General features: G+C 49.9%; 1 protein-coding gene across 13 annotated transcripts in view; it reads right to left on the reverse strand.

Moving 5' to 3' along the window:
- The window catches only part of ANKRD27 (ankyrin repeat domain 27), a 77,686-nt gene that overhangs the window by 15,614 nt on the left and 35,984 nt on the right, over positions 1 to 26,088 (reverse strand). For all 13 annotated transcript variants that reach the window (XM_054673817.2, XM_054673821.2, XM_054673819.2 and 10 more), the window contains 10 exons: positions 18,300 to 18,392; positions 16,015 to 16,142; positions 15,376 to 15,458; positions 14,030 to 14,145; positions 13,187 to 13,279; positions 9,738 to 9,935; positions 6,806 to 6,865; positions 6,572 to 6,691; positions 4,906 to 4,950; positions 2,973 to 3,095 (listed from right to left, as the gene is read on the reverse strand). In XM_054673817.2, coding sequence (XP_054529792.1) covers positions 2,973 to 3,095; positions 4,906 to 4,950; positions 6,572 to 6,691; positions 6,806 to 6,865; positions 9,738 to 9,935; positions 13,187 to 13,279; positions 14,030 to 14,145; positions 15,376 to 15,458; positions 16,015 to 16,142; positions 18,300 to 18,392 — 1,059 coding nt within the window. The remainder of the gene's footprint in view (positions 1 to 2,972; positions 3,096 to 4,905; positions 4,951 to 6,571; positions 6,692 to 6,805; positions 6,866 to 9,737; positions 9,936 to 13,186; positions 13,280 to 14,029; positions 14,146 to 15,375; positions 15,459 to 16,014; positions 16,143 to 18,299; positions 18,393 to 26,088) is intronic.

Genomic DNA, 26,088 nt, shown 5'->3' on the forward strand with positions numbered 1-26,088 from the left:
GGCAAGTCACGGGAGGAAGGAGAGGCTTTTCAACAAATGGTGCTGGCGCAAGTGGACACTTGTAGGCAAGAAAAAACAAAGAAGAACCTCAACCTAAATCTCACACTTTGAGTAAAAATTAACACAAATTGGATCATGGACTTAACTATAAAATATAAAATTATAACTTAAAAAAAACAGGAGAAAGTTGGAAATCTAGAGCAAGGCAAAGAATTCTCAGACTTGACACCAAAAGTATAATCCATAAAAGGAAATACTGACAAATGAGATGTCTAAAAACCTTTTTCTCTGTGAAAGCCCATGTGAGGAAATTATAGACAAGCTACAGACTGAAAGAAAATGTCTGCAAAGCATGTATCTGACAAATATCCACATATCTAGAATATATAAAGAACCTTCAAAAATCAACAATAAAGCCAAAAACAAACCAATTAGAAAATGGGCAAAACAAATGAACAGACATTTCACTGAAGAACATATACAGATGGCAAATAAGCACATGAAAAGCTGTTCAACAGCATCAGCCATTAGAGAAATGCGAATTAAGGCCACACTGAGATAGTACTACACACCTATCTGAATGGCTAAAACAGAAAAGAATGACCACACCCAGTGCTGGGGAGGACGAGGAGGAACTGGATCACTCATACCTCGCTGGTGGGCATGTGAAACGATACAGCCTGCTTGGGAAAAGACTGTCAGTTCCATTACCATGGAATTGCCGTGCAATGACCACATGACTCCACAATTGCACTCTTGGGCACTTATCCTAGAAAAATGAAAACTTGTGTTCTTACCGAAACGTCTACTCTAATGTTTGTTCGTGGCAGTTTTATTGGTAATATTCCCCAAACTAGCAACAAACTACATGTCCTTGGACATTCCACAGTGAGTATATGCCACCATTAAACAAATGGAATGCCACCCCGCCATGGAGAAACAGACCTGATTCTAGGCAACAGTGTGGAATCAAACGGAGCGAAGAAAGTCAATCCCAAAAGGATTGTATACTGTGATTACATTTATGTAACTTTTTTTTTTTTTTTTTTTGAGACAGAGTCTTGCTCTGTCGCCCAGGCTGGAGTGCGGTGGCACGATCTCAGCTCACTGCAAGCCCTGCCTCCCGGGTTCACGCCATTCTCCTGCCTCAGCCTCCCGAGTAGCTGGGACTAGAAGCGCCCACCACCACGCCCGGCTAATTTTTTGTATATTTAGTAGAGACGGGGTTTCACCATGTTAGCCAGGATGGTCTTGATCTTCTAACTTCGTGATCCACCTGCCTCGGCCTCCCAAAGTGCTGGGATTACAGGCATAAACCACTTATGTAACGTTTTTGAAGTGACAGGATTAGCGAAATGGAGAACAGGTGAGTGGTTGCCAGCGGTTGGGGATGGTGGGGTGGGCGTGGCAGGGAGAGAGGTGGGTGTGGCTGTAAGAGGGCAGTTTGAATGATTGGTCTTGTGAGAGAACTGTGCTTTCAGGTGACAGACACGTGCTGCGTCTTGATGGTGGTGATGGCTTCACAGGTTTTACATCTGTAAAAGCTCACCAAGTTGTATAAATACATAGACTTTATTGTCTGTGAATTATACTTCAATAAAGGATTTAAAGACCAATTCTAAAACACTGGGCTAGAAAAGAACGGCGGGGTGGGTTTTAATTTAATCAAGGATATAAAGCAGTTTAGTGCTGTCTTTTTGAGACATTACAAAACAAGAACAAGAGGCTGTAAAAGAACAAGGAGGCCAGGTGCAGTGGCTCACGCCTGTAATCCCAGCACTTTGGGAGGCTGAGATGGGCGGATCACTTGAGGTCAGGAGTTTGAGACCAGCCTGGCCAACATGGTGAAACCCTGTCTCCACTAAAAATACAAAAAATTAGCTGGGCGTGGTGGTGGGTGCTACAGTTCCCCGCTACACAGGAGGCTGAGGCAGGAGAATCGCTTCAACCCGGGAGGCAGAGGTTGCAGTGAGCCAAGATCGCCCGACAGAGCAAGGCTCTATCTCAAAAAATAAATAAATAAAAAGAACAAGGAGTATATAAAAGTATCTGTCACAGAAAATATCTTGAATGTGATGGTGGATACATAAACCTACACATGTGGCACAACTGTACAGAACTAAATACACACACCTGAGAACAAGCAGAACTGGGGAAATCTGAACTAAGATCCACGGATTGCATCAATGTCGATATCCTGGCTGTGATTCTGTACCACAGTTTTGCAAGGATGTTAGCCCTGGGGAAAGCTGGGAGAGGGTTTGGGGATCTCTCTGCACTTGGAGGGAGAGTCCCCATGAAGAGTGAACTCACCTGAGTAAAAGCAACAGCAGAACATGCGTGCAGCTTCCCTGGGGGGCTTTAGGTACCTGGAAGGAGACCCTTGAGCATCTGTTCATAAGCTCCTGCCACGGGACTCAGGGGCCCAGATAGCAGCCAAAACGCTAATCATGGGACACATCTCTGCTCACTTACCTGCCGCGCAGGGAGCTGGCACCCACCCTAGGCTAATGAGTCCCACCATATCTTGGGGAATACCTATTCACAGACATGCAGTACAGTAATTATCTGGCTGAGAAATCGAGAACTTTCCTGAGGGAAAAAGGAAGGATTTGCTGGCCAGGAGCAGTGGCTCACGTCTGTAATCCCAGCACTGTGGGAGGCTGAGGCAGGAGGATAGCTTGAGCCTGGGAGGCCGAGACCAGTCTGGGCAACACAGAAAGGCCGAGTCTCTACAAAAAGAAACAAATTAGCCAGGTGTGGTGGTGCATGCCTGTGGTCTCAGCTAGTCAGGAGACTGAGGTGGGAGGATCATTTGAGCCCAGGCGGTTGAGGCTGCAGTGGGTCATGACTGTACCACTGCACTCCGGCCTGGGTGACAGAACGAGACCCTGTCTCAAAAAAAAAAAACAAAAACAAAAACAAAAATTGCCTACATTCCCTGACCTCCACCAACAGAAACAAAGCCGAACCTTCTGAGCTGGGGCACACTTGGGGCACTGGCACAACGGGTGACAGAATTCGGGGTCTGCTGCACTGACAGTGTCCTCTGCATCCTCCAGGTCCTCCTCTGTCCATTCCAACAGGTAACGCACCTGGTGATGGAGAGTAAGGGAAACAGGAAAACATCCTCAGCGTCTTCGCATGCACGATATCTTCAACACACACCGTCAACCGTTCCCAGTCAGGGCCCACGCTTCCTTCTCCAACCCCACAGCCATTTATAACCGGCTTCTGCTCCCTCATGAAGCCTTCCTCAGTCCTTCCACTTCACAGCTTATGCCAGAGATTATTTTCTTCTATCATAAAAAAGGACAGGCAGATCGGTGCTGCCTCAGGGTGATGGCTTTAAAACTCTAGTCCTAGGGCTGGGCGCAGTGGCTTATAGGTGTAATCCCAGCATTCTGGGAGGCAGAGGCCAGAGAATCGCCTGAGCCCAGGAGTTCAAGGCTACTGTGAGCCATGATCACACCATAGCACTCCAGCCTGGGCAACAGAGCAAAACTCTCAAAAAAATAAACCCATCCTGGTCCTAGGTCACTTAGTGAGCACCTCACTCCCTCCTCCATTAAAAGTGGAAGATACGGGCAGGCATGGTGGCTCACGCCTGTAATCCCAACATTTTGGGAGGCCTAAGCAGGCAGATCACCTGAGGTCAGGAGTTTGAGCCCAGCCTGGCCAACATGGTGAAACCCCGTCTCTGCTAAAAATACAAAAATTAGCTGGGTGTGGTGGCGCATGCCTGTAGTCCCACCTTCTCAGGAGGCTGAAGCAGGAGAATTGCTTGAACCCAGGAGGTGGAGGTTGCAGTAAGCTGAGATCATGCCACTGCACTCCTGGATGACAGAGCAAGACTCCGTCTCAAAAAAAAAAAAAAAAAAAAAAGTGGAAGACACAGTCCTTTCAAAGGGCCAAAGGCAAGCCAGGGGAACCTGTCCGTCAGAATCTGAGGAAGGCTGTCTCCAATGTCCACTCATTTCACTGTCAGATGTACCTAATGGTTAGGACAGACGCCTTCCTTCAAGCCACGACATTCTCTCCAGGTGCCAGCCCAGGGCTGGCGGCCCCATCTTTATCCAGATACCTGCTTATGACTCCTCGGAGCCTCAAGCCTCAGGCCCCCTCTCGTGGCCCAGGAGTCCCAGCCAACCACAGCTTCTGCAGAACCTCACAAACACCACTGGGCTCTGCCTTTGCCTCTCTACTTCCTCCTCTCCCCAAGACGCTGCCCTCTCTTAAAACCAAGCTGCCCTCCTTGCACACTGGCTAGTGGGCCTGGGCTCTGAGCCCACACTCTGTGCCTCGGACATGGTCTCTGGTCTTGGCAACGTCTCATCACACTCCTGGAATACGGACATCTGAAAGGCAGGGCCCACACTCGCTATGTGCCTGTATGTTGATCTGCCTCATTACTTGTCAGGAAAATATAATATCACCATTACCAAATATGCATTAAACATAGCGCCCTCTGCACAAAATCAGAGTCCACGTGGCCCGAAACTGAACTGGAGACAAGAAACACAGGTGGGTGGCTGTTTTAAGCTAGAACAAGCTTTTTATAATAAAAAGCACTTCTAAAGCTGGGCAGGGTGGCTCACACCTGTAATCCAAGCACTTTGGGAGGCCAAGGCAGGAGAATCGCTTGAGGCCAGGAGTTCAAGATCAGACTGGGCAATATAGCAAGACCCTATCTCTACAAAAAATTTGTTTATGATTAGCCAGGCATGGCCGCGCACAACTGTGGTCCCATCTATTCAAGAGGCTGAGGCAAGAGGATCGCTTGAGTCCAGGAGTTCAAGGCTGCAGTGAGCCATGATCACGCCACTGCACTCCAGCCTGGGTGACAGAACAAGACCCTGTCTCTAAAAAATAAAAATAAAATAAAAAGCACTTCTAAAAACTCACCATTTCTAGATCTCCATCAGCAACTGCTCTCAAAAGTTTTTCTACCTTAATAAAAGGAACAAGAATGTTAGAAAAATGATTTCAACAATAAAATAATAATAGAAATAATATAAACATTCTGAAAATCTATTGGCTTGATTTGTGGACTTTTAACGTCTGATTTAGTTTTTTTTTTTTTTTTTTGAGATGGAGTTTCGCTCTTATTGCTCAGGATGGAGTGCAGTGGCGCAATCTTGGCTCACCACAACCTCCGCCTCCCAGGTTCAAGCGATTCTCCTGCCTCAGCCTCCCTAGTAGCTGGGATTACAGGCATGCACCACCACGCCCGGCTAATTTTTTTTGTATATTTAGTAGATACAGGGTTTCCCCATATTGGTCAGGCTGGTCTCGAACTCCCGACCTCAGGTGATCCGCCCACCTCGGCCTCCCAAAGTGCTGGCATTACAGGTGTGAGCCACCACGCCCGGCTGATTTAGTATCCTGTAAACGTGTCCCTAAAACTGCTCAGAGAGGGCATCCTAGGAAGTTGCTGGTGTGCACAGAACCCACTGCCATTTAGGGAATATAAACTGTAACTTTATCAGTGGAATTGTATAAATGTATATGTATATTTATATGTATATACATATAAATGTATATTTATCAGTGGAAAGGTGAGGCCATGGTCGCCTTGGAACACAAGTCCTTCCTAAGACGCCAGCCACCCCTATGATTTAGAAAAATACACTTAGCTAAGTGCAGTGGCTCGGCCTGTAATCCCAGCACTTTGGAGGCCATCCCCAGGAGTTTGAGGTTGCAGGGAGCTATGACTTTACCACTGCACTCCAGCCTGGGTGACACAGTGAGACCCTGTCCCAAAAAGAAAAAAAAAAAAAAAAAAAAGAAATACTGAACTCAGCTATCAGTATCTGCTAGCTGGGACACCATGAGGGTGGACACCCCTCCCAGGGACAACTTCAGGTCTCCGTTAGACTTTGGACCATGTCTCTTGGCTTTCTCTGCTATGGCTTTGCATGGAGCTAAGCTTACTTGGTCCTCCAAGAGCATGTCACGGCTTGTGGGTAGTGGGACACTATGGTAGGGTCAGTGAGGGTTCAGCACCCATGGGGGGGCCATCGAAGGTGGTACATCCATTCAACAGTCCACTCCTCAGCTAAAGAATGAGGCAGATCTGGCCGGGCATGGTGGCTCACGCCTGTAATCCGTTACTTGGGAGGCTGAGGCAGGAGAATTGCTTGAACCTGGGAGGTGGAGGTTGCAGTGAGCCTGGATTGCACCACTGCACTCCAGCCTGGGCAACAGAGCGAGACTCTATCTCAAAAAATAAAAAATAAAAATAAAATGATCTGAAATCAGCGGACTTCTACATGACCTGACTTGTCTTTTTCTTAGCCTATCCTCTCTCTAATACACAAACGCACTCTACCACACTAACTGCTGCTCAGGGAGTGGTCCATGAAGGGCACACCGAAATATACAGCACCGCGAGATGCCGCTGGGCCCAGCTCGAAGGCACCAACCTCGGCCACCACAGAGCAGCAGCGGCCCCAGCATGGGCAAGCAGGCTGAGAGGGCGGCCCTTGTCAGGCCACGGCTCTTCAGCTGGACACCACTGCCCAGGGCCACCAAGGCCTCCCCTCCCCAGCCCTCCCTCTGGAAGCCTCACCTCTCTGTAGTCCTTCCTGGTCTCCTCCTGCCTTGAGCCGGCTGACATGGAGGAGAAGCTGGAAGTGGAGGACTCTTGGCTGATGGAGTCCACAGAGCGCTGCGGGGACTGCACAGGGGCCTGCAGCCAAGGAGCCCCAACGAGAGAGAGGACAGGGCACAAGGACACGTGAGGACCAGAGAAGGCGCCCTTGGTCTCCAAGGTAACCCGACCTGCTCAGCCCGGCTGACTTACCTCAGACGACTTCTGCCTCCTCTCGAAGGACAGGTGACAGGCTTCCATTACAGACAGAATCTAGGGGGACAAGGGGGATGCCAACAGTACCCAGTGAGATGGGGGTCGTCTCAGCACAGTGCCATCACCCACACGCCCCACTGCCGGCCTAGCTCTTCGGAATGTCAGTGCAGTGAGCCTTAGGTCACGTGGCCCAGTCGCACCCTTGGATGGACAGAAAAACCAAGACCCAGAGCAGGTGGGAACTTACGCACGATCACCCCAAAGTTGGGGCTTCCTCCCTTCACGGCTCCTCCTGTCCCGTGGGAGGGCTCAGGGCTTCCCACGCATGGACGCAAGGGATGAGAGAAGCCAGACCCGCATGGAGCCTGAAAGGTGACTGCATCCAGCCCCCAGGCCTGTCTGTCCACAGGCATGAGGTGTGGCCTTTCCTCTAGCACCCACAGGTCTCAAGTAGGAACAGCTCAGAGCCAAGCCGAGAAGGCAGCCTCTCCTTTCCTCTGCAGATCTCCCTCTGGAAGGGCCTTTGGTAAACAAACGCCACGGCAATAGAACCCTCCTCCCAAGACATCCCAGCAGCCCCGGCCGTGGTGGCACTGCTCAGCCCAGTCAGCTCTGCCTGCCAGAAAGCTGCGACCTTTGCAGTATTCAGGGGGTACAGCCGGAGGCCCCTGAAGCCAGAAACAGGAATCTAACCCTTCACAAACAGTGCTTTACTGTAGTTCTTATGCTGTGTCCCTGCCACACACACACAAAATAATTAAAAAAAAAAAAAAAAGAGGGAAGCCGGGCGAGATGACCCATAACTGTAATCCCAGCACTTTGGGAGGCCTAGGTGGGCAGATCACTTGAGGTCAGGAGTTCAAGACCAGCCTGGCCAACATGATGAAACCCCATCTCTAATAAAAATACAAAAAAAAAAAAAAACTAGCTGGGCTTGGTGACACACACCTATACCTCCCAGCTACAAGGGAGGCTGAGGCAGGAGAATTGCTTGAACCTGGGAGGTGGAAGTTGCAGTGAGCCAAGATCATGCCACTGCACTCCAGCCTGGGCGACAGAGCGAGACTCCGTCTCAAAAAAAAAAACCAAAACAATAAAAAAGAAAGATGAAAGCAGGGGCGGTGGCTCACACCTGTAATCCCAGCACTTTAAGGGGCCAAGGCGGGCAGATCACTTGAGGTCACGAGTTTGAGACCAGCCTGGCCAACATGGTGAAACTCCACCTGTATAAAAAATACAAAAATCAGCCGGGTGTGGTGGCGCATGCCTGTAGTCCCAGCTACTCGAGAGCTGAGGTGGGAGGATGCCTTGAGCCCAGGAGGCAGAGGTTGCAGTAAGCTGAGATCGCACCACTGTACTCCAGTTTGGGCAATACAGCCAAACCTTGTCTCAAAAAAAAAAAAAAAAAAAAAAAAAAGAACAGAAGTAAACTTTTGGAGGTGATGGATATGTTTATGGCGTAGATGGTGGTGATGGTTTCATGGATGTCCACTCATCTCTAAACTCATCAAGTTGTATACACTGACTATATACAGCTTTCTGTATGCCAATCATGCCTCAATAAAGAGGTTTAGAGAAAACAAAAATAAAAACAAATTCAAACTGTGCTACTCCAAGAATAAGATGTGAACAAACTGAAAGAACAACCTGGAAGAGCTGGAAATTATAAAAGGGAGCCAGTAAAACATCAAAAGGCAGAAAGCTGGCCAGGCGCAGTGGCTCATGCCTGTAATGCCAGCAGCTTGGGAGGCCAAGGCGAGAGGATCACTTGAGGCCAGGAATTTAAGACAAGCCTGGGCAACACACTAAGATCTCATCTCTATTACTTCTCTAAAATCATATATTTTGGGGCTGGGCGCAATGACTCACACCTGTAATCCCAGTACTTTGGGAGGCCAAGGTGGGTGGATCACCTGAGGTCAGGAGTTCAAGACCAGCCTAGCCAACATGGTGAAACCCCATCCCTACTAAAAATACAAAAAATTAACCAGGTGTGGTGGTGGGCGCCTGTAATCCCAGCTGCTCAGGAGGCTGAAGTAGGAGAATCACTTGAACCTAGGAGGTGGAGGTTGCAGTGAGCCAAGATTGTGCCACTGCACTCCAGCCTGGGCAACAGAGCGAGACTCCATCTCAAAACAACAAAAAAAATTAAATATTTTTGTAAAAAGGCAGAAAGTCAGGCCTGTACAAAGGGGGCTCCCCTAGAGACCTGGATTGGAACAGAATCCCTCAGGGGAGCCTCAGCTTGCAGATATTCTGGACGCCCATGCTGGGGTCTCCATTTCACAGGGCCCTGTGCTCCCCCTGGTCGGTCTGCCACATGCCTCTCTAACGATGCCATTCACCAGCTCTGCTGCCGGGAGACGAGAGTGCAGAGAACTGGCCTCTGCGAGCCACCTCCAAGCCCCACTGACTCACGAGAGGGGAGCACTTCACAACATGCTCCCCAAACTATGTCTCCAGAAATTACTACCAGAAAAAGGTGAGCTCATTAACAAATTATGTATGAAAGAAACCATACTCAATGATGTCCAGAACTGGCCGAGTCTCAATAAAGATTCTAGGCATTGAAGGTGAAGCACCGGGAAAAAAGAGTTCCAACACATCCTGCTCCCTCCCCAGTTCCTGCCCTTGCGGAGCCTCGTTTCTACCCACTCCATTTGCCAATAAATCAATAGCACTCGGCAGCCAGAACAAACTCTGCCTGCAGGAGTTCCTGGAACAACCCTGAGAAAAACGCCCACTCAAACCAAAAATAATATATCAGTAAAACCCATTAATGATGACGTCCCACATGCGGCAGAAAGGGTGCAAGCCAAGTTCTGCCCTCAGGCAATAATGCACAATTTGTCTAGTAGGCCAAGACCTAAGCTACGGACATCGATCTTCTTTCAAAGTCATCTTGCCCCTCAGAGATGGGAAGAGCTACCTTTGAGTTTAATGCACACTTGAGGGGCGTCTCCTTCAGTCTGTTCTGGATCTCGGTGGACGCTCCGTTCTGCAGCAATGTCTCTATGACGCCTTGGTAGCCCCAGCGGGCAGCAATGTGTAGAGGGGTGTCTCCTTTCTCATTGCCAATGTCAAGTCTGCACGACTCCACGTCGTAGTAAACCAGAGCCTTCACACACTGCAAAGAGATGGGGAAATGGCATCGCTCATGGATGTACCAAGCCTCGACAAGGTCCGTGCTCTCCTCGACCTCCTCACCAAGCAAATGTGCAGTAACAGACAGAACTCAGAGGTGTCACAGTGTCTGATCAGGACACCTCATTCTCATTCATTTTTTTTTTCTTTTTCTTTTTTGAGACAGGATCTCTCTCTGTTATTCAGGTTGCAGTGCAGTGATGCAATAATAGCTCACTGCAGCCTTGAACTCCTGGGCTTAAGCGATCCTCCCACCTCAGCCTCCCGAGCAGCTGGGACTACAAGCATGCACCACCATGCCTGGATGGTTTTTTTGTTTGTTTGTTTGTTTGTTTGTTTTTTCTGTAGAGACAGGGTCTCACTCTGTTGCCCAGGCAGGACTCAAACTCCTGGGCTCAAAAAATCCTCCCACCTCAGCCTCTCACAGTGCTGGAATTATAGATGTGAGCCACTGCGCTCAGCCAGGACACCTCATGCTTTCAAAAGGATGAAACTGCCAATCAGTAAGAAGTGGCTGCAAAAACTGTGATGTCTCCATGTACAGAACAGAGTTACTGCAGCAGGCCTGAGACTGCTAACCACTGAGAGGCCTGCTTGCAAGACTGCCTGTTGGCCTGAAACATTCTATGGGTGCCTGGATGTGGGGAGTGTTCCCAAAATTCCCTAACTGATTAGGTGGCTCACACTGGGCCTGAATTGTTTTATACAATGTGGTTTATGCTGAACGCCCGAGTTTCTTCTGGGAGTATGGCATTTTGATACATGCTGTCCAGAAGGTGCTTACAGGACTAGCCTTCATTAACTCTTCGGGACTGAGTTCCTAATGAGCTTCCCGAGTGGACCACACTTCCTGTGTGTTGTTCCAACTCACTGCTGGAAGAACTGAGCCCATCCTGTGTGGCTCCATGAAAAGAGACCTGTTTTGTTTTTTTTTTTGAGACACAGTGTCGCTCTGTCGCCTAGGCTGGAGTACAGCGGTGCAATCTCAGCTCATTGCAACCTCCGCCTCCTAGTTCAAGTGATTCTCCCACCTCAACCTCCTGAGTAGCTGGGATTATAGGTGTGTGCCACCACACACAGCTAATTTTTCTATTTTTTTAGTAGAGACGGGGTTTCACCATGTTGGCCAGGCTGGTCTTGAACTCCTGACCCCAGGCAATTTGCCAGCCTTGGTCTCCCAAAGTGCTGGGATTACAAGTGCCAGCCACTGTGCCCAGCTGAGAGAGACTGTTTGAAGCTCACCCCTGCTCTCCTCTCTGGACTCCACCACATGCCTGTTCCCTTTGCTGATGTTGTTCTGTGTCCTTCTGCTGTAACAAACCACAGCTGTGAGTGTGACTACATGCTGAGTTCTGTGAGTCCTCCCAGCAAATCACTGAGCCCAGGGTGGTCTTGGAGACCACTGACACAACACACGATAGCTATTAAAGAATGTGCTAGATGGCCAGGCACGGTGGCTCACGCCTGTAATCCCAGCACTTTGGGAGGCTGAGGCAGGCGGATCACTTGAGGTCAGGAGTTCAAGACCAGCCTGGTCAACATGGTGAAACCCCATCTCTACTAAAAATACAAAAATTAGCTGGGTGTGGTGGTACGTGTCTGCAGTCCCAGCTACTCAGGAGGCTGAGGCAGGAGAATCGCTTGAACCCGGGAGGCAGAGGTTGCAGTGAGCTGAGATCGTGCCATTGCACTCCAGCCTGGGCAACAGAGCAAGACTCCGTCTCAAAAAAAAAAAAAAAAGAATGTGCTAGATCAACAGGGACTGACCTAGAGGATCTCTGTAACGTAGAGCTAAGTTAGGAAAGCAAGTGGCATAAAAGCATACAGGGCATGGTGTCATCTTCATACATCAACCACCTGGCCAGGCCTGAGCCCCACACACGTGTGTAAATCTATCCATATATCACTATGGAGAGAAGCCAGAAGGAGGGCGGGTAGGAAAAAATAAGCACATAGTGGTGAAACAGGACGTGAAAATGGAAATTACGCAATTCTTGAATATTATTATAAAAGTGAACCAGGAATGGTGGCTCATGCCTGTATTCCCAGAACTTTGGAAGGCTGAGGTGGGAGGATTACTTGAGTTCAGGAATGTAAGACCAGCCTGGGCAACATGGCGAAACCCCTTCTCTACAAACATATAAAAATTAGCCAGGCGTGGTGGTGTGTACCTTTAGTCCCAGGGGAAGCTGAGGTGGGAGGATGGCTTGAGCCAGGAGGCTAAGGCTGCAGTGAGCCAAAATCATGCCACTGCACTCCAGCCTGGGCAACAGAACAAGATCTTGTCTCAAAAAAAAATTTGTTTTTCTAATTTTAAAAAGTAAAAAATAAAGGCCAGGTGCGGTGGCTCACTCCTGTAATCCCAGCACTTTGGGAGGCTGAGGTGGAAGATCACCTGGGGCCAGGAGATCCAGACCAGCCTGGCCAACATGGTGAAACCCCGACTTTACTAAAAATACAAAAATTAGCTGGGTGTGGTGGCACACACCTGTAATCCCAGCTACTCGGGAGGCTGAGGTGGGAGAATCGCTTGAACCTGGAAGGAGGAGGTTGCAGTGAGCCAAGATCCCATCATTGCACTCCAGCCTGGGTGCCAGAGTGAGGCCCTGTCTCAAAAATAAATAATAAGTAAATAATAAAAACAGAAAATGTAAAAATTGAATATGTACACAAGTAAGAACCAGATGGTAGCAAGGAGAAATGAAAATGATTTGACTTCAGGATAAGATAACGAGTGACTTGTTTTAAACTTTGTTACTTCAATATGGCATCTGTAATATATTAAACATTCTCTTTTTTTTTTTTTTTTTGAGATGGAGTCTCACTGTCACCCAGGATGGAGTACAATGGTGCGATCTTGGCTCACTGCAACCTCCGCCTCCCAGGTTCAACTGATTCTCATGCCTCAGACTCCCGAGTCGCTGGGATTACAGGTGCCCGCCACCACGCCCAGCTAATTTTTGTATTTTTAGTTGAGATGGGGGTTTCACCATGTTGGTCAGGATGGTCTTGAACTCCTGACCTCAGATGATCTGCCCACCTCAGCCTCCCAAAGTGCTGGGATTACAGGCGTGAGCCACCGTGCCTGGCCTAACATTCTTTCATATTAAAAAAATTTACACACCCAATGTTCCAATAATTATCGACACAAAATACATTAATGAGAAATCCCGACTTCTCTATGAGTGGGAAAGGGTGAACGCAGCCCCCCCGGGAACAGCAAGAGCCACTCACGTCCTCATGGCCGTAGGTGCAGGCCAGGTGGAGTGGCGTATTCCCATTGTTGTCCTGCACTTCTGCGCTGGCCTTGTAGTGCAGCAGCAGCAGCTGCGGAGATAAAGGAAAGCAATGAGCAGGGCACAGCCGGCTCCCTGGGAGGCCCGGCCTCCAGTCTTAGCAGGGGGAGGTCATTTGCTCCCATCTTCGATCTTATTTATGCTACTATTCAAATTAAACCAACACCCATCATTCCTGACACTTGAGAGACTGAAGAAAAAAGTCTAAAGCCCCACCTTTTCTTCCCCCATATGATCAGGAAGTTTTTCTTTTTAGAGAGAGGGTCTCATTCTGTCTCCCAGGCTGAAGTGCAGTGGCACGATCATTGCTCACTGCAGCCTCGACCTGCTGGGCTCTGGCAAACCTCCTGCATCAGCCTCTCAAGTTGCTGGGACTATAGGCACACACCATCATGCCCAGATAATTTTTAAAAAATATTTTTTGGTAGAGATAGGGTCTCCCTAGGTTGCTCAGGCTGGTCTTGAACTCCTGGGCTCAAGCGATCCTCCTGCTTTGGGCTCCCAAAGCACTGGGATTACAGGCGTGAGCTACCACATCCGGCCAGGAAGTTTCAAATCTAAACCTAACGATCTTGTACAGGAGACTCAGAAAGTCTTCCCAGGAGACCCCGGGAGTCCTTGGACTCCCTGACTACTGCTGCAGCAGAGCTGGTGTGGAACGAGGGGGGCACAGCACCAGGAGACGGGGGTGCAGGGTAGCCAGCATGACCGTACAGTCACCACGCAGAACCAAGCTCACAGGAGCAAAGCAACAGCCCGCCACAAAGGCACCACTGCTCACCGTCACGCTCTGGTAGCCCTTCTGACAGGCCAGGTGGAGCGGAGTGGCCCCGTGGTAGTCTGTGGCATTTACCATGGCGCCCTTGGAAACCAGGAGGTCGATGAGGGATGCCTGCCCTGCAGAGCAGAAGGACGTCACGATGGAGAAGGAAGGCGCAGAGGCCTTCCACACCTTAACTGTAAAACCACAACACTATTGCACCCTCCTAGTCCTGGGCATGAAACACACGGTAGATACTTTTTCTGCTAGAGAGGAACTACAGCTAATATAAAGTAAGGCTCCGCAGACTCCAGACATGTTGGGGTGGGCCTTGGAGGGGACCCAGCAAAAGTCCACCTCTCAGCAATAAACAATAATGGAAAAGAGGCTTAGACTTCCAGAGGCTCCATGACTCATCAGTTCATAAGATGGAGTATTATGCAGCCATTAAAAAATACTGACAAGTAAACATATTCTTGCATAGTGCTAGGAGAAAAACAGCACACAACAGAATATTATGGGCCCTAGAGCACCACACACTTTATGCATCCACACATCCACACAAGCATGCAGACACCCCAGACGCTCATCAATCACAACGATCCCTGGGAGACAGGGATGGCCGGGGACTCTGGAGGACCTTATGTTTTCTATCTTGAATGTGCACTTTATTTTATTTATTTATTTATTTATTTATTTTTTGAGACAGAGTCACTCAGCCACCCAGGCTGGAGTGCGGTGGTGCTATCTCAGCTCACTGCAACCTCCACCTTCCAGGTTCAAGCAATTCTTCTGACTCAGCCTCCCAAGAAGCTGGGATTATAGGCGTGCACCACCACGACAGGCTCATTTTTGTATGTTTTGTAGAGACAGAGTTTCTCCATGTCGGCCAGGTTGGTCTCGAATGTCTGACCTCAAGTGATTTGCCTGCCTCGGCCTCCCAAAGTGCTGGGATTACAGGCATGAGCCACCATGCCCAGCCAAATGTATACTTTAAAAGACAATAATAATATTTTTTTAAAGGCAGGGCCACAAGAACTGCAAGCTGACGATTCTGAGACCGTTCTCATAGTTCAGATTCAAGCCTTCCCTTGCTGGGCCCCCAGCCTGGGGCAGCGTTAGGCAGTGTTTCCATGCCGTGGGAACCACGCAGAGGGGCTCAGCCAGCGCAGGAGGCAGCAGGGTGGCCGTCGAGGCCTGTGGAACATTTGCTCCTCTTCTCCTTCCGGCCCTTGGAGGGTGGACCCACGATGCAGCCCCAACTGCCAACCCCCACCCAGCCCATCAGCCAGGCCTCTCTGCTGGGTCACCTTGGGCACCATCCCTTTGCTGTGACAGCCCCTAGGGGCCAGCCCAGGACCACATACCACAGAGAGCAGCCACATGGAGAGGGGTGTGCCCCCTGTCGTCTCTGGAGAATGGAGTGACAACTGAGGGATCATTCAACCTCCTAAAATACAGAAAGAGACAGAAAACTACACAGGGGAATGGCACAGCAAATCCTCTCCCTGACCAGGTAGATAGGCAGGTACCACAGACAGAAGGCGGCTCACAGGATGCCACCCAAGAGATGTGTGTCTCCGGCACTGTCCCAGCGCTCACCCAGCATGAGGAACAGAGGCACCTGGCCCTGGAGTCTCTCCCCCACCAACCCTTTAGGCCTCCACACCCAGCAAAATAGCCTGACAAGGATAATGGGAAACCAAAAATGTTACTGAGAAAAACTGACATTCCTCCCATCCTAAAACCCTCTTTCTGAGGCTGGGGCAGGCCCTATAACCAGCCTACCCTGGCAGCCAGCCCGCCGGTGAGCAAGTGCTTTGACAACCTCTAACCTATCTGATTCTCCAAAGGGGCAGCTGTTATCATCTCCACTGTACAGCAGAGGCAGCTGGGGGGCAGGGAGGACAGTCCTTATCTGCAGTCACACAGCGCACAGTGGAGAAGGTCCAGGAGGCCTGTCTCCTGCTTCCTGGCACTCTGAGCCTCCACCAGCACCCTCTTACCCAGAGACAAGTTTCTCACAGTCATCGCAGAAGCAGAGAGGGTGACACATCTTTTGGACGGCATCTTTATCATGGTCCTCTTGGCTCAGAAGCCTCTCCACTTCTTTCTGGTTACCTGATGCAATGTGCTGAAAAGTGACATCCAAGATGCTATCCACATGCTGGAATTACTCAATTATTAGGAGTAAATTTTTTGAGAGTCCTTTTTGGTTTTTTTGGGACGGAGTCTCGTCCTGTCGCCCAGGCTGGAGTGCAGTAGCGTGATCTCAGCTCACTGCAACCTCTGCCTCCCAGGTTCAAGTCATTCTCCTGCCTCAGCCTCCCAAGTAGCTGGGATTAGAGGCATCTGCCACCACACCTGGCTAATTTTTATATTTTTAGTAGACACGGGGTTTTGCCATGTCGGCCAGGCTGGTCTCAAACTCCTGACCACAAGTGATCCACCCATCTCGGCCTCCCGAAGTGTTGGGATTACAGGCGTGAGCCACAGCACCTGGCCGAGAGTCCTTTTAGAAATGCTCATCTATGTGTTTATGGATGAAATGATTTGCTCTCTGGCATTTCCTTTGTAATCATCTTGGTGGTAGGGAAAGCAGGTGAGGAGAGATGAAACAACTGCACAATGGTGGCCGGCTCATTCTACTACTCTCTTTATTTCTGGAAATGTTAAAAGTTTTCCATAATTAAAAAAACAATGACATGCCTGGAGCGGTGGCTCACGCCTATAATCCCAGCACTCTGGGAGGCCAAGGCAGGTGGCTCATTTGAGGTCAGGAGTTGGAGACTAGCCTGGCCAACATGGTAAAACCTTGTCTCTACTAAAAATACAAAACTTAGCCGGACGTGGTGGCAGACGCCTGTAATCCCAGCGACTCGGGAGGCTGAGGCAGCAGGAGAATCACTTGAACCTGGGAGATGGAGGTTGCAGTGAACCAAGATCGCACTATTACACTCCAGCCTGGGTGACAGAGTGAGACTCTGTCCCAAAAAATAAAAACAAACAAACAAAAAAACAACATGACAAAATTCATAAAGCAATAGGAATGGCGGGCAGACAACACATCTCTGAACATCAGTGTGGATTTTGCCACCTCACTAGAAAAAGCCTCAGCCCTGTTCCTCTTGTATTCTTTTTTTTTTTTTTTCAGTGAATCCCTACAGGGTGACAAATAACAAAATTTATTTATTTATTTTTTTAGAAACAAGGTCTTGCTATGTTGCCCAGGCTGGAGTACAGTGGCACGATCAGAGCTCACTGCAGCCTCAACCTCTCGGGCTCAAGTGATCCTCCCACCTTAGCCTGCCATATAGCTGGGACTACAAGTGCACACCACCATGCCCAGCTTCATCTTGTATTTTTTTATTTATTATTATTATTTTTATACTTGCTATGGACTAGGGGATCCTCTTTTATTCTAATAGAGCCTCAGCCTGCAAAGGAAAGAGAATAGCTGCAATGAGCAGGAAACCCCATCAACACACAAACCTGCAGAGCTCACCTGGTGCTTCCTGGACGTGCTCATTCCCCAGGACCCACTCTGGCTCCAGGTCACCTGGAAGCACAGCAGCCTCCCCCAGGGGGCTCTGCCCTCGCCCAGCGCTCACGGACTGCCCTGCGGGCACCTCAGCGGCCTGCCTGTGGCCAGTGTCTGAGCAGGGAGCTGCCCCCATGTGCCAGGTGACCAGACCACCAGGAAGTCAGGCACCGTGTTCCCAACCCAGTGCACACGCCCAGTGCACACGCTCCTTGAGCCCAGCGGAGGCATCGGCTCTGCCAGGGCTGCCAGCGGAGGCACCACTGAGCTGGCCTGGAAGAATGAGTAGTATTGCGAGGAACTGAGAAAGCAAGAGGCCTGGCCTGCGCCCACAGTGTGCCGCCCAGCACAGCTACAGCACAGCACGCTGGGGGAGGTGGGGAAACATGCCGCTCTCACTCTGCCACCTAGGCTGGAGTGCAACAGCACAATCATAGCTCACGGCAGCCTCCAACTCCTGGCCTCAACTGATCCTTCCACCTCAGCCTCCTGAGCAGCTAGGACTACAGGTGCCCGCCACCACACCTGGTTAATTTTTGTATTGTTTTGTAGAGACGGGTACTCATGATGTTACCCAGGCTGGTCTCGGGCTTCTGGCCTCAAGTGATCCTCCCACCTCGGCCTCCCAAAGTGCTGTGATTACAGGCATGAGCCACCATGCCTGGCCAACCCTGATGGATTTTATAGAGACACCAAGAGATGCAGTGTTCCTCACCCACCTTTACCCACAGAGATGTCTTGGTATCTCACCTTAAACAGGCAGTCGGTGGGAGACGAAGTCATCTGAGAGAGTAAGCTCATTCTCTGCTTAAGGAACAGCCTGTCTCCAAATCCCTCAGACTCCTACAGGGAAAAAACCAAACACACCACGAGATGTCAGTGCAGATCCTTCAAAACCCAGCGCCTCAGCAACAACCCCGGCTGTCTCTTCAGAGCAGTATCGGCTGCGCCTCTCTCCGGTCTCATATGGGACCTGCTCGCTGACACGGAGGACGGGCTGACGTCAGGCGGGGAGAAGGCTTCCTGGAAGTGGAGGCTTTGACGGTTGCTCCCTGTGGGGGATGGGGATGGTGGCGGCACCCTGACTGCGTGTATATGTGGAATGTGCCATCTCCAGCGTGGAATGCGGCGCACACACACCATTGTCCTCCAGGTGGAAACTCACATTGCTGTGGCCTCCCTTCCTCCTCAAGCCTCTGACCAAATGCCTGCACAGCCCAATTCTCTGCTGTCTTATCTGGGGCCTTTGGACAGGAAAGCCCTTTCACAAGCTGGTCTCAATTTCCCACTGTCAACCAGCAGGAGAGAGAGGGGTCTTGCTTTTTGGACGTGCCTATTAAATAATATGGCCACATGGCCAGGCGCAGTGGCTCACACCTATAATCCCAGCACTTTGGGAGGCTGAGGTGAACGGATCACCTGAGGTCAGGAGTTCAATACGAGCCTGGCCAACATGGTGAAACCAATCTCTATTAAAAACACAAAAAATTAGCAGGGCATGGTGGTACATGCCTGTAGTCCCAGTTACTTGGGAGGCTGAGGCAGAAGAATCACTTAAACCTGGGAGGCAGAGGTTACAGTGAGCTGAGATCACACCACTGCACTCTAGCCTGGGCGAGAGAGCGAGACTCCATCTCAAAAATAAATAAATAGGCCAGGCGTGGTGGCTCATGCCTGTAACCCCAGCACTTTGAGGGGCCGAGGCGGGTGGATCACTTGAGGTCAGGAGTTTGAGACCAGCCTAGCCAACATGGTGAAACCCCTCTCTACTAAAAATACAAAAATTAGCCGGGTGTGGTGGCGGGCGCCTGTAATCCCAACTACTCAGGAGGCTGAGGCAGGAGAATCACTTGAACCCCACAAGTGGAGGTTGCGGTGAGCCAAGATGGTGCCACTACACTCCAGACTGGGTGACAGAGCAAGACTCCATCTCAAAAAAAAAAAAAAAAAAAAAAGGCAAAACTCTAGATACTTTTTATAATACTTTATGAAATCATTTCTCGCAAGACAGTTCAATGCTTCCTTGAGCACCTGCAACCAAACCATGTAATGACAAATTCGCTTCCTGAAAAAGGGTCTTGGTGAGAAGTCAAGGGAATTTTTTCCAGCCAGCGGCTGCCAGAAGACCCCCAAACCCTGATAAATTTGTGGAATAAGGATGTCTCTTTATAGCCCTCTAAGTTTGGACTTGGAGGTCCACCTAAAGATAGAGCTGACAGCATCTCTGGGGATAGGCCATTCCTGGGGTCCTCTGCCATGCAGGGTCCTCCCAGCAGTCCCCCAGGAGGGTTAACTTAGCAAATGAATACCAGCACCTGTGAGAGGCACTTCTGCCCCCAGCTGCTGTGTGCCATATAAAGCTCTAACAATCCGCTTTACACCGCAATTCGCAGCTGAGCAGCTTAGGGTCAGAGAAACATCACACATTGTTATCCAGGTAAATCCAGCACTCTTTCCACAACTCTGGTTAACGATTTAGACAGCAGTGATGAAGACAGGTAGGTCTCCCAAGACTGAATCTTCAGGGAAGAATGAGCTATTGGAAGAGAGGGGGTATCAGCAAGGACTTACTAAAGAAATGGGTAAATCCTTTTTATGAGAAACCCAGTAACGTAAGGAAGGCCAGAAGCATGCAAAGCCGCAGACAAGAATGGTACAGGTTCTTTCTTGTTTTTTTCTTTTATCTGTTTTTTTTTTTTTTTTTTTTTTTTTTGAGACGGGGTCTTGCTCTGTCTCTCAAGCTGGACTGCAGTGGTATAATCATAGCTCACTGCAGCCTTGAACTACCAGGTTCAAGTGATCCTCCCACCTTAGCTTCCCAAGTAGCTGGGACTAAAGGTGTGCCACTGTGCACCGCTAATTTTTTGTAAAGATGGCGGTCTCGCTACGTTGCCCAGGCTGGTCTCGAACTCCTGGCCTCAGGTGATCCTCCTGCCTCAGCCTCCCAAAGTGCTGGGATTACAGGCATGAGTGACCAGGCCCAACCCAGATTCTTTCAAAGTGCTCTCTTTTTTTCATTCACAAAGGTAACTCTAGAGTCATCCCAGTAATTTATTTTCAGAAAGCTGAAGTCTTCATTTATGAACATGCTTAAAGAATGTTGAGCAGGTGTGGTGGCTCATGCCTGTAATCCCAGCACTTTGGGAAGCTGAGGTGGGAGGATCACATGAGCCCAGGAGTTCAAGCTCAGCCTGGGCAAAATAGCGAGACCTCGTCTCTACAAAAAATTTAAGAATTAAAAAATTAGCCGGGTGTGGTGGCACACACCTGTAGTCCCAGCTACCCAGGAGGGTGAGGCAGGAGGATCCCTTTGAGCGCAGGAGTTGGAGGCTGCAGTGAGCTAGGATCACACCACTGCACTCCACCCTGGGTGACAGAGCGAGATCCTGTCTCTAAGAAAAATAAAAGCTTATGGTCATCTCAAGTATATTTTGCAGAGAAAATTTCCATGAAACTATATTACATAAAATCAATAGTAAAATCTAACTGGATGTCCTCATATTTAGTCCTTAGTACTTTTCAGAAACCTCTTCTGCTGTGAGGAGATACACTTAGGATTTTTCCCTAGGAAACACCATCAATACATACCAATGACTCTCTACATTCTTAAAGGGAACTTCATTACTTAAACCAGTGAGCAGCTAAGACAGAGGCCATGATACAGACAGAATCACAACAACAAGGAAGCCACGATGCCTGCTCCATCAATTACAGGCCACAGTAAATATACGAGCATCTCTCAATACCTGCAGGGTGGGCTTCACAGCCAGCCGTGAGGATGATGCATACCTGTCTCAAGGTTTCACCAGAACCAACCATACTCCATCCAGGAGGGCAGAACCAGGGTCCAACACCCTGACAACAAGAGGGGTGCCTTGGGCTGTGACCCTCCCTTGCCCATCCAAACTAAACACTATCCTTAGGGGCATCCTTACACCCCAGATGCAGAGACAAACAGACATGCCCAAGACATCTGAGCCTATAGAAGGAGTGGACTCAGGCTGGGCGCAGTGGCTGGTACCTGTAATCCCAGCACTTTGGGAGGCTGAGGCAGGCGGATCACTTGAGGTCAAGGGTTCAAGACGAGCCCAGCCAACATGGCAAAATCCTATCTCCACAAAAATACAAAAATTAGCCGTGTGTAGTGGTGCGTGCCTGTAGTCCCAGGTACTTGGGAGGCTGAGGCAGGAGAATCGCTTGAACCCGGGAGGTGGAGGTTGCATTGAGCTGAGATTGCACCACTGCACTCACGTCTGGGTGACAGAGCGAGACTCAGTCTCAAAAAAAAAAAAGAAAGACTGGACTCAAACCCTCAAATCAACACCAGCACGAGAGAAGGAACCTCTCAAATATTACTGCCAATGTGCCTGCAATATTTTCTGAAATAAAAGGAGGTGTGAGAAGCTGATGGATACTGTTTGGTCAGCCACCTCCTTACAACCTGGTGAAGGCCTCCACAGAAAATGAGAAAGCAGAAGACAGCCACGCTAGGGGGGCAGCAAGGGGATGGGAGCATCTTCGAGAGGTGGACACCTCCTTCCAGGTGACCAGAGACACCCTGGGCCCAGCAAGGCACAGCAGAGTGATTCCTCTGCAGGGCAGGAAAGCCGGCCAGGGAGTGAACTCTCAGACCAATCTGTTTCTTGCCCTGCAAGAACCAGAGGGCAGGGCAGAAACCACTGCAGGCACGGTGAGAGAAACACAAGTTCCCACAGCCTCACAGAAAACAAGTCAAACTCACAACTCTTACTCCCCAGCCTTGGAAATGAACAGAAATTCTGATCTGCATGCACGCATAGGTAGAGACACAAGAGCACACACATACGCATTCTTTTTTATTTATTTATTTATTTGTAGAGACAAGGTCTCACTATGTTGCCCACACCGGTCTCCAACTCCTGGCCTCGGGTGATCCACCCACCTCAGCCTCCCAGAGTGCTGGGATTATAGGCATGAGCCACTGCACCCAGCCCACATACATACTCTAGATTGCTGATTTCCCCCTAAATATGGAAACAAGGCAGAAGAAAGAAACTTTTCAGAAGAGCCACAGCCAGCCACATCCGAGATGCGATGGATGACCCCCAATTTCACTGGCAGCCGAGTGGGGGAATTAAATCAGACTTCAGAGAAGAGCAGAGATTAATTCTTCATCAAGTACCTGAATACTGTCAACGAGTACAGCGAGATCATGATCTAAAATTTTGGTTAAAAAGATAACTGTGTTCATTCCTTGCTACCGCCAAGTCATGTGGAGGCAGAGGCTCAGGTGTGTTGAAGATTCAGCTGCGTCCGTGACCCACCGCCATAGCCAAGGAAGGCATTGTACTGCTACACCCGTGACCCACTGCCATGGCTGAGGAAGGTCTTGCACTGCTGCACCCATGACCCACAACCGTGGCTGAGGAAGATATTGCACTGCTGCACCCGTGACCCACTGCCATGTCTGAGGAAGGTCTTGCACTGCTGCACCCATGACCCACAACCGTGGCTGAGGAAGATATTGCACTGCTGCACCCGTGACCCACTGCCATGGCCGAGGAAGACATTGCTGCTGGCGGTGTAATGGACGTTAACACTGATTTACAAGGGGTGCTGAAGGACGCCTTCATCCATGGTGGCCTAGCACATGGAATTCGCCAAGCTGCCAAAGCCTCAGACGACTGCTGAGCCCATCTTGGTGTGCTTGCATCCAACTGTGATAAGCCTGCATGTGCCACATTAGGGAGACCCTAGGTGCTGAACACCAGGTCAAACTAATTAAGATTGATGACAATGAGAAACGAAGGGAATGGGTAAGGCCTCTGTAAAACCAACAGAGAGGGGAGACCCTATGAAGGGGCTAGCTGCAGCTATGTAGCAGTTAAGGACTTTGGCAAAGAATCTCGGGCCAAGGATGTGATTGAGGAGTGCTTCACATGCAAGAAATGAACGAATAAAATGCTGGCTCACATGCCTCAAAAAAAAAAAAAAAAGATACAATTGTGTATGCACAGAAAAAAAGACAAATGCTAAAATATTAATAAGTGTCACCCCTGGCTAGTAAGTTTATGGGAAGTTTTTGTTGTCTTCACTGCCATTTTATAGACTGCAAATACTATTTGTAAGCAAATATTAGTCTTCTAATTAGGAAACAATTAAGCTATTCTTTTGGGAAAAAAACAGTACTCTCTCTCTCTATATATATATACATATTTGAGACAGAGTCTTGCTGTGTTGCTCAGGCTAGAGTGCAGTGGTGTAATCTCAGCTCACTGCAACCTCTGCCTCCCGGATTAATGCAATTCTCCTCAGCCTCCCAAGTAGCTGGGATTACAGGCACCTGCCACCACACCCAGCTAATTATTGTATTTTTAGTAGAGACAGGGTTTCACCATGTTGGCCAGGCTGGTCTCAAACTCCTGACCTCAGATGATCCACCTGCCTTGGCTTCCCAAAGTGCTGGGATTACAGGCGTGAGCCACCGTGCCCGGCCCAGCACACAATATAATTTCAATTATGTAAAATATACATGGGTAGGAAAAAGACTGAAAATGCATGAATGTGTCAATAATGAATGAATGTGGTGGAAATGCCTGCACCTGAGAGCACCTGGACAGGCTGATGCTGTCTCCCAGACGCTTTAGCTCATCATTATTTGGGGATATTCTACATCAAAGTCTGACAAAGATGAATGTTCAATCCTTGGCACTCTCACCTTATAATACAGAGATCTTTTCATTTTATAGATTTCAACTTTGTGATTTCTGTATGATCACATTTTACTCATTGGTATGTAGTAAAACAGGCCAGCAGGACAACTATGGTTCAAGATTCTCATGATTCACACAGAAATATAATCACATCCCCTCGCCGACCCCAGCCAATGCTCAATAACAACCAAGGAAACAATGGCAAGGCCACTGAGTCCTCGAATTGCACACATTAATGGTCTCACAGATGGCAGTGGCAGCCCATCGGGAGTGGCTGCCGCAAAGACGTAAGCTGCAGTGGAGGAAGCGCGGCCAGGGTTGTGCACTCTGCAGGGCCAACAGGAGCCAGGAATAGGCAGGAGCCCCCATCTCCTACTGAGCTGGCAGGGCGGGAGCCCTGCACTCCCAGGCGCAGCTGCAGCCACCCAGCCGCAGCTCTGGATCCAGGAATCTCTGCACTCTCAGGGGCCCAGGAAGCACCCCTGCCGCCGCAGGCTCGTAAGTGCCTGCTCCTGCTCCTCCCCACTCCTGGCACCGACTTCAATTTCAGAGCAAAGCTGAGGCCAAGCCCGGGTACTGTTGCAACCCAGCCATGTGTGCACATGCTTGGTGTGACACTGACACACCAGCCTCCTGATGCCTCAGACCCCTCCAAGATCTTGGGCGCTGATAAGCATGGGAGAGTAGTCGAGGTAGGGGCTGAGGGCAGCTCAGCGCAGGCCTGCAGATGCCCCTTGGCACAAACAGCCTGGGTGCACTGGCCAGCATGTTGATGGTGGCAGAAGGCAGACACGCTTCTGGGTGGAAAGGTGCAGGTGCCCAGTGAAGCCCCACCTTCAAGACAGGGACAGCCTAAAGCCTGGGGGCCGGGCTGTCAGTTCCAAGTGGAGTCCACGGCCCAGAGTGAGAACTCATGGTGCCTTCTCCAGGCCCACCCATAGACCAATCAGCACATACTCCCTCCCTTCTGAGCCATAAAAAACCCCGGACTCAGCCAGACTCAGACAGATGTCGGGACTACCAACTGCAGGAAGGAGCTACCTACATCAGGCCTCTTTGACTCATCAGGACGACCTGCCTGTGGAAAGAAGCTGCCCCACTGTGGGTCTCCTGAGAGCTATTCTGCCATTCAGTAAAGCTCCTCTCTGCCTTGCTCACCCTCCACTAGTCTACGTACCTCATTCTTCCTCGACATGGGACAAGAACTCGGGACCCACCAAATGGCTGGACTGAAAGAGCTGTAACATAAAGAGAGCTAAAACATGCTCCCGACTCACTACATTGCAGGTGACGAGAGGAGAGAAGAGCTCTGGCCCTTCAGGGAACCCAACCTAGGAGTTCCCCGAGCCAGGGCTATGACACCCTCTTTGGGGCTCTGCAGTTCCTGGTGTCTCCAAGCTTCCAGGCGCCACTGTGTTCCCCAGTGCCCACCGTGGAAGTGGCCTACAGTACGCCTGCTCTAGCTGCAGCCTTGCATAGAGCAGAACCCTGTACAAGCAACTTGGAGCTGCCCACCCCACCTCAGTCGGCACACCTGGTTGTGTGCAGTGGCCAGACCCTGCACTTGCTCACATACCCTCCGCCACTCCACACCTGGCTCGCCCTTGGCAGGCATGGGATCCAGGCCAGTAGCACAAGCCGAGCGCAGCCTGCCAGGCCAAGAGCGTGAAATGAGCCCAGCAGGCCCGAACAAAACTCAGGCAAAGGAGCCACCAGCCACAGAGGTTTCCGGCTGGAAAAGCGACAGTCCAGGGATCCCGTGACATCACTTCTTGACTATCAAGGTCAAGAAATCCAAATTCCCTATTTCTGGCTTCCCTTTGCACCCACATGTCTTTGGAGAGGAT

This window comes from Pan troglodytes, chromosome 20 (assembly GCF_028858775.2).
Source record: "Pan troglodytes isolate AG18354 chromosome 20, NHGRI_mPanTro3-v2.0_pri, whole genome shotgun sequence".
In the NCBI taxonomy this organism is placed as follows: Eukaryota; Metazoa; Chordata; class Mammalia; order Primates; family Hominidae; genus Pan; species Pan troglodytes.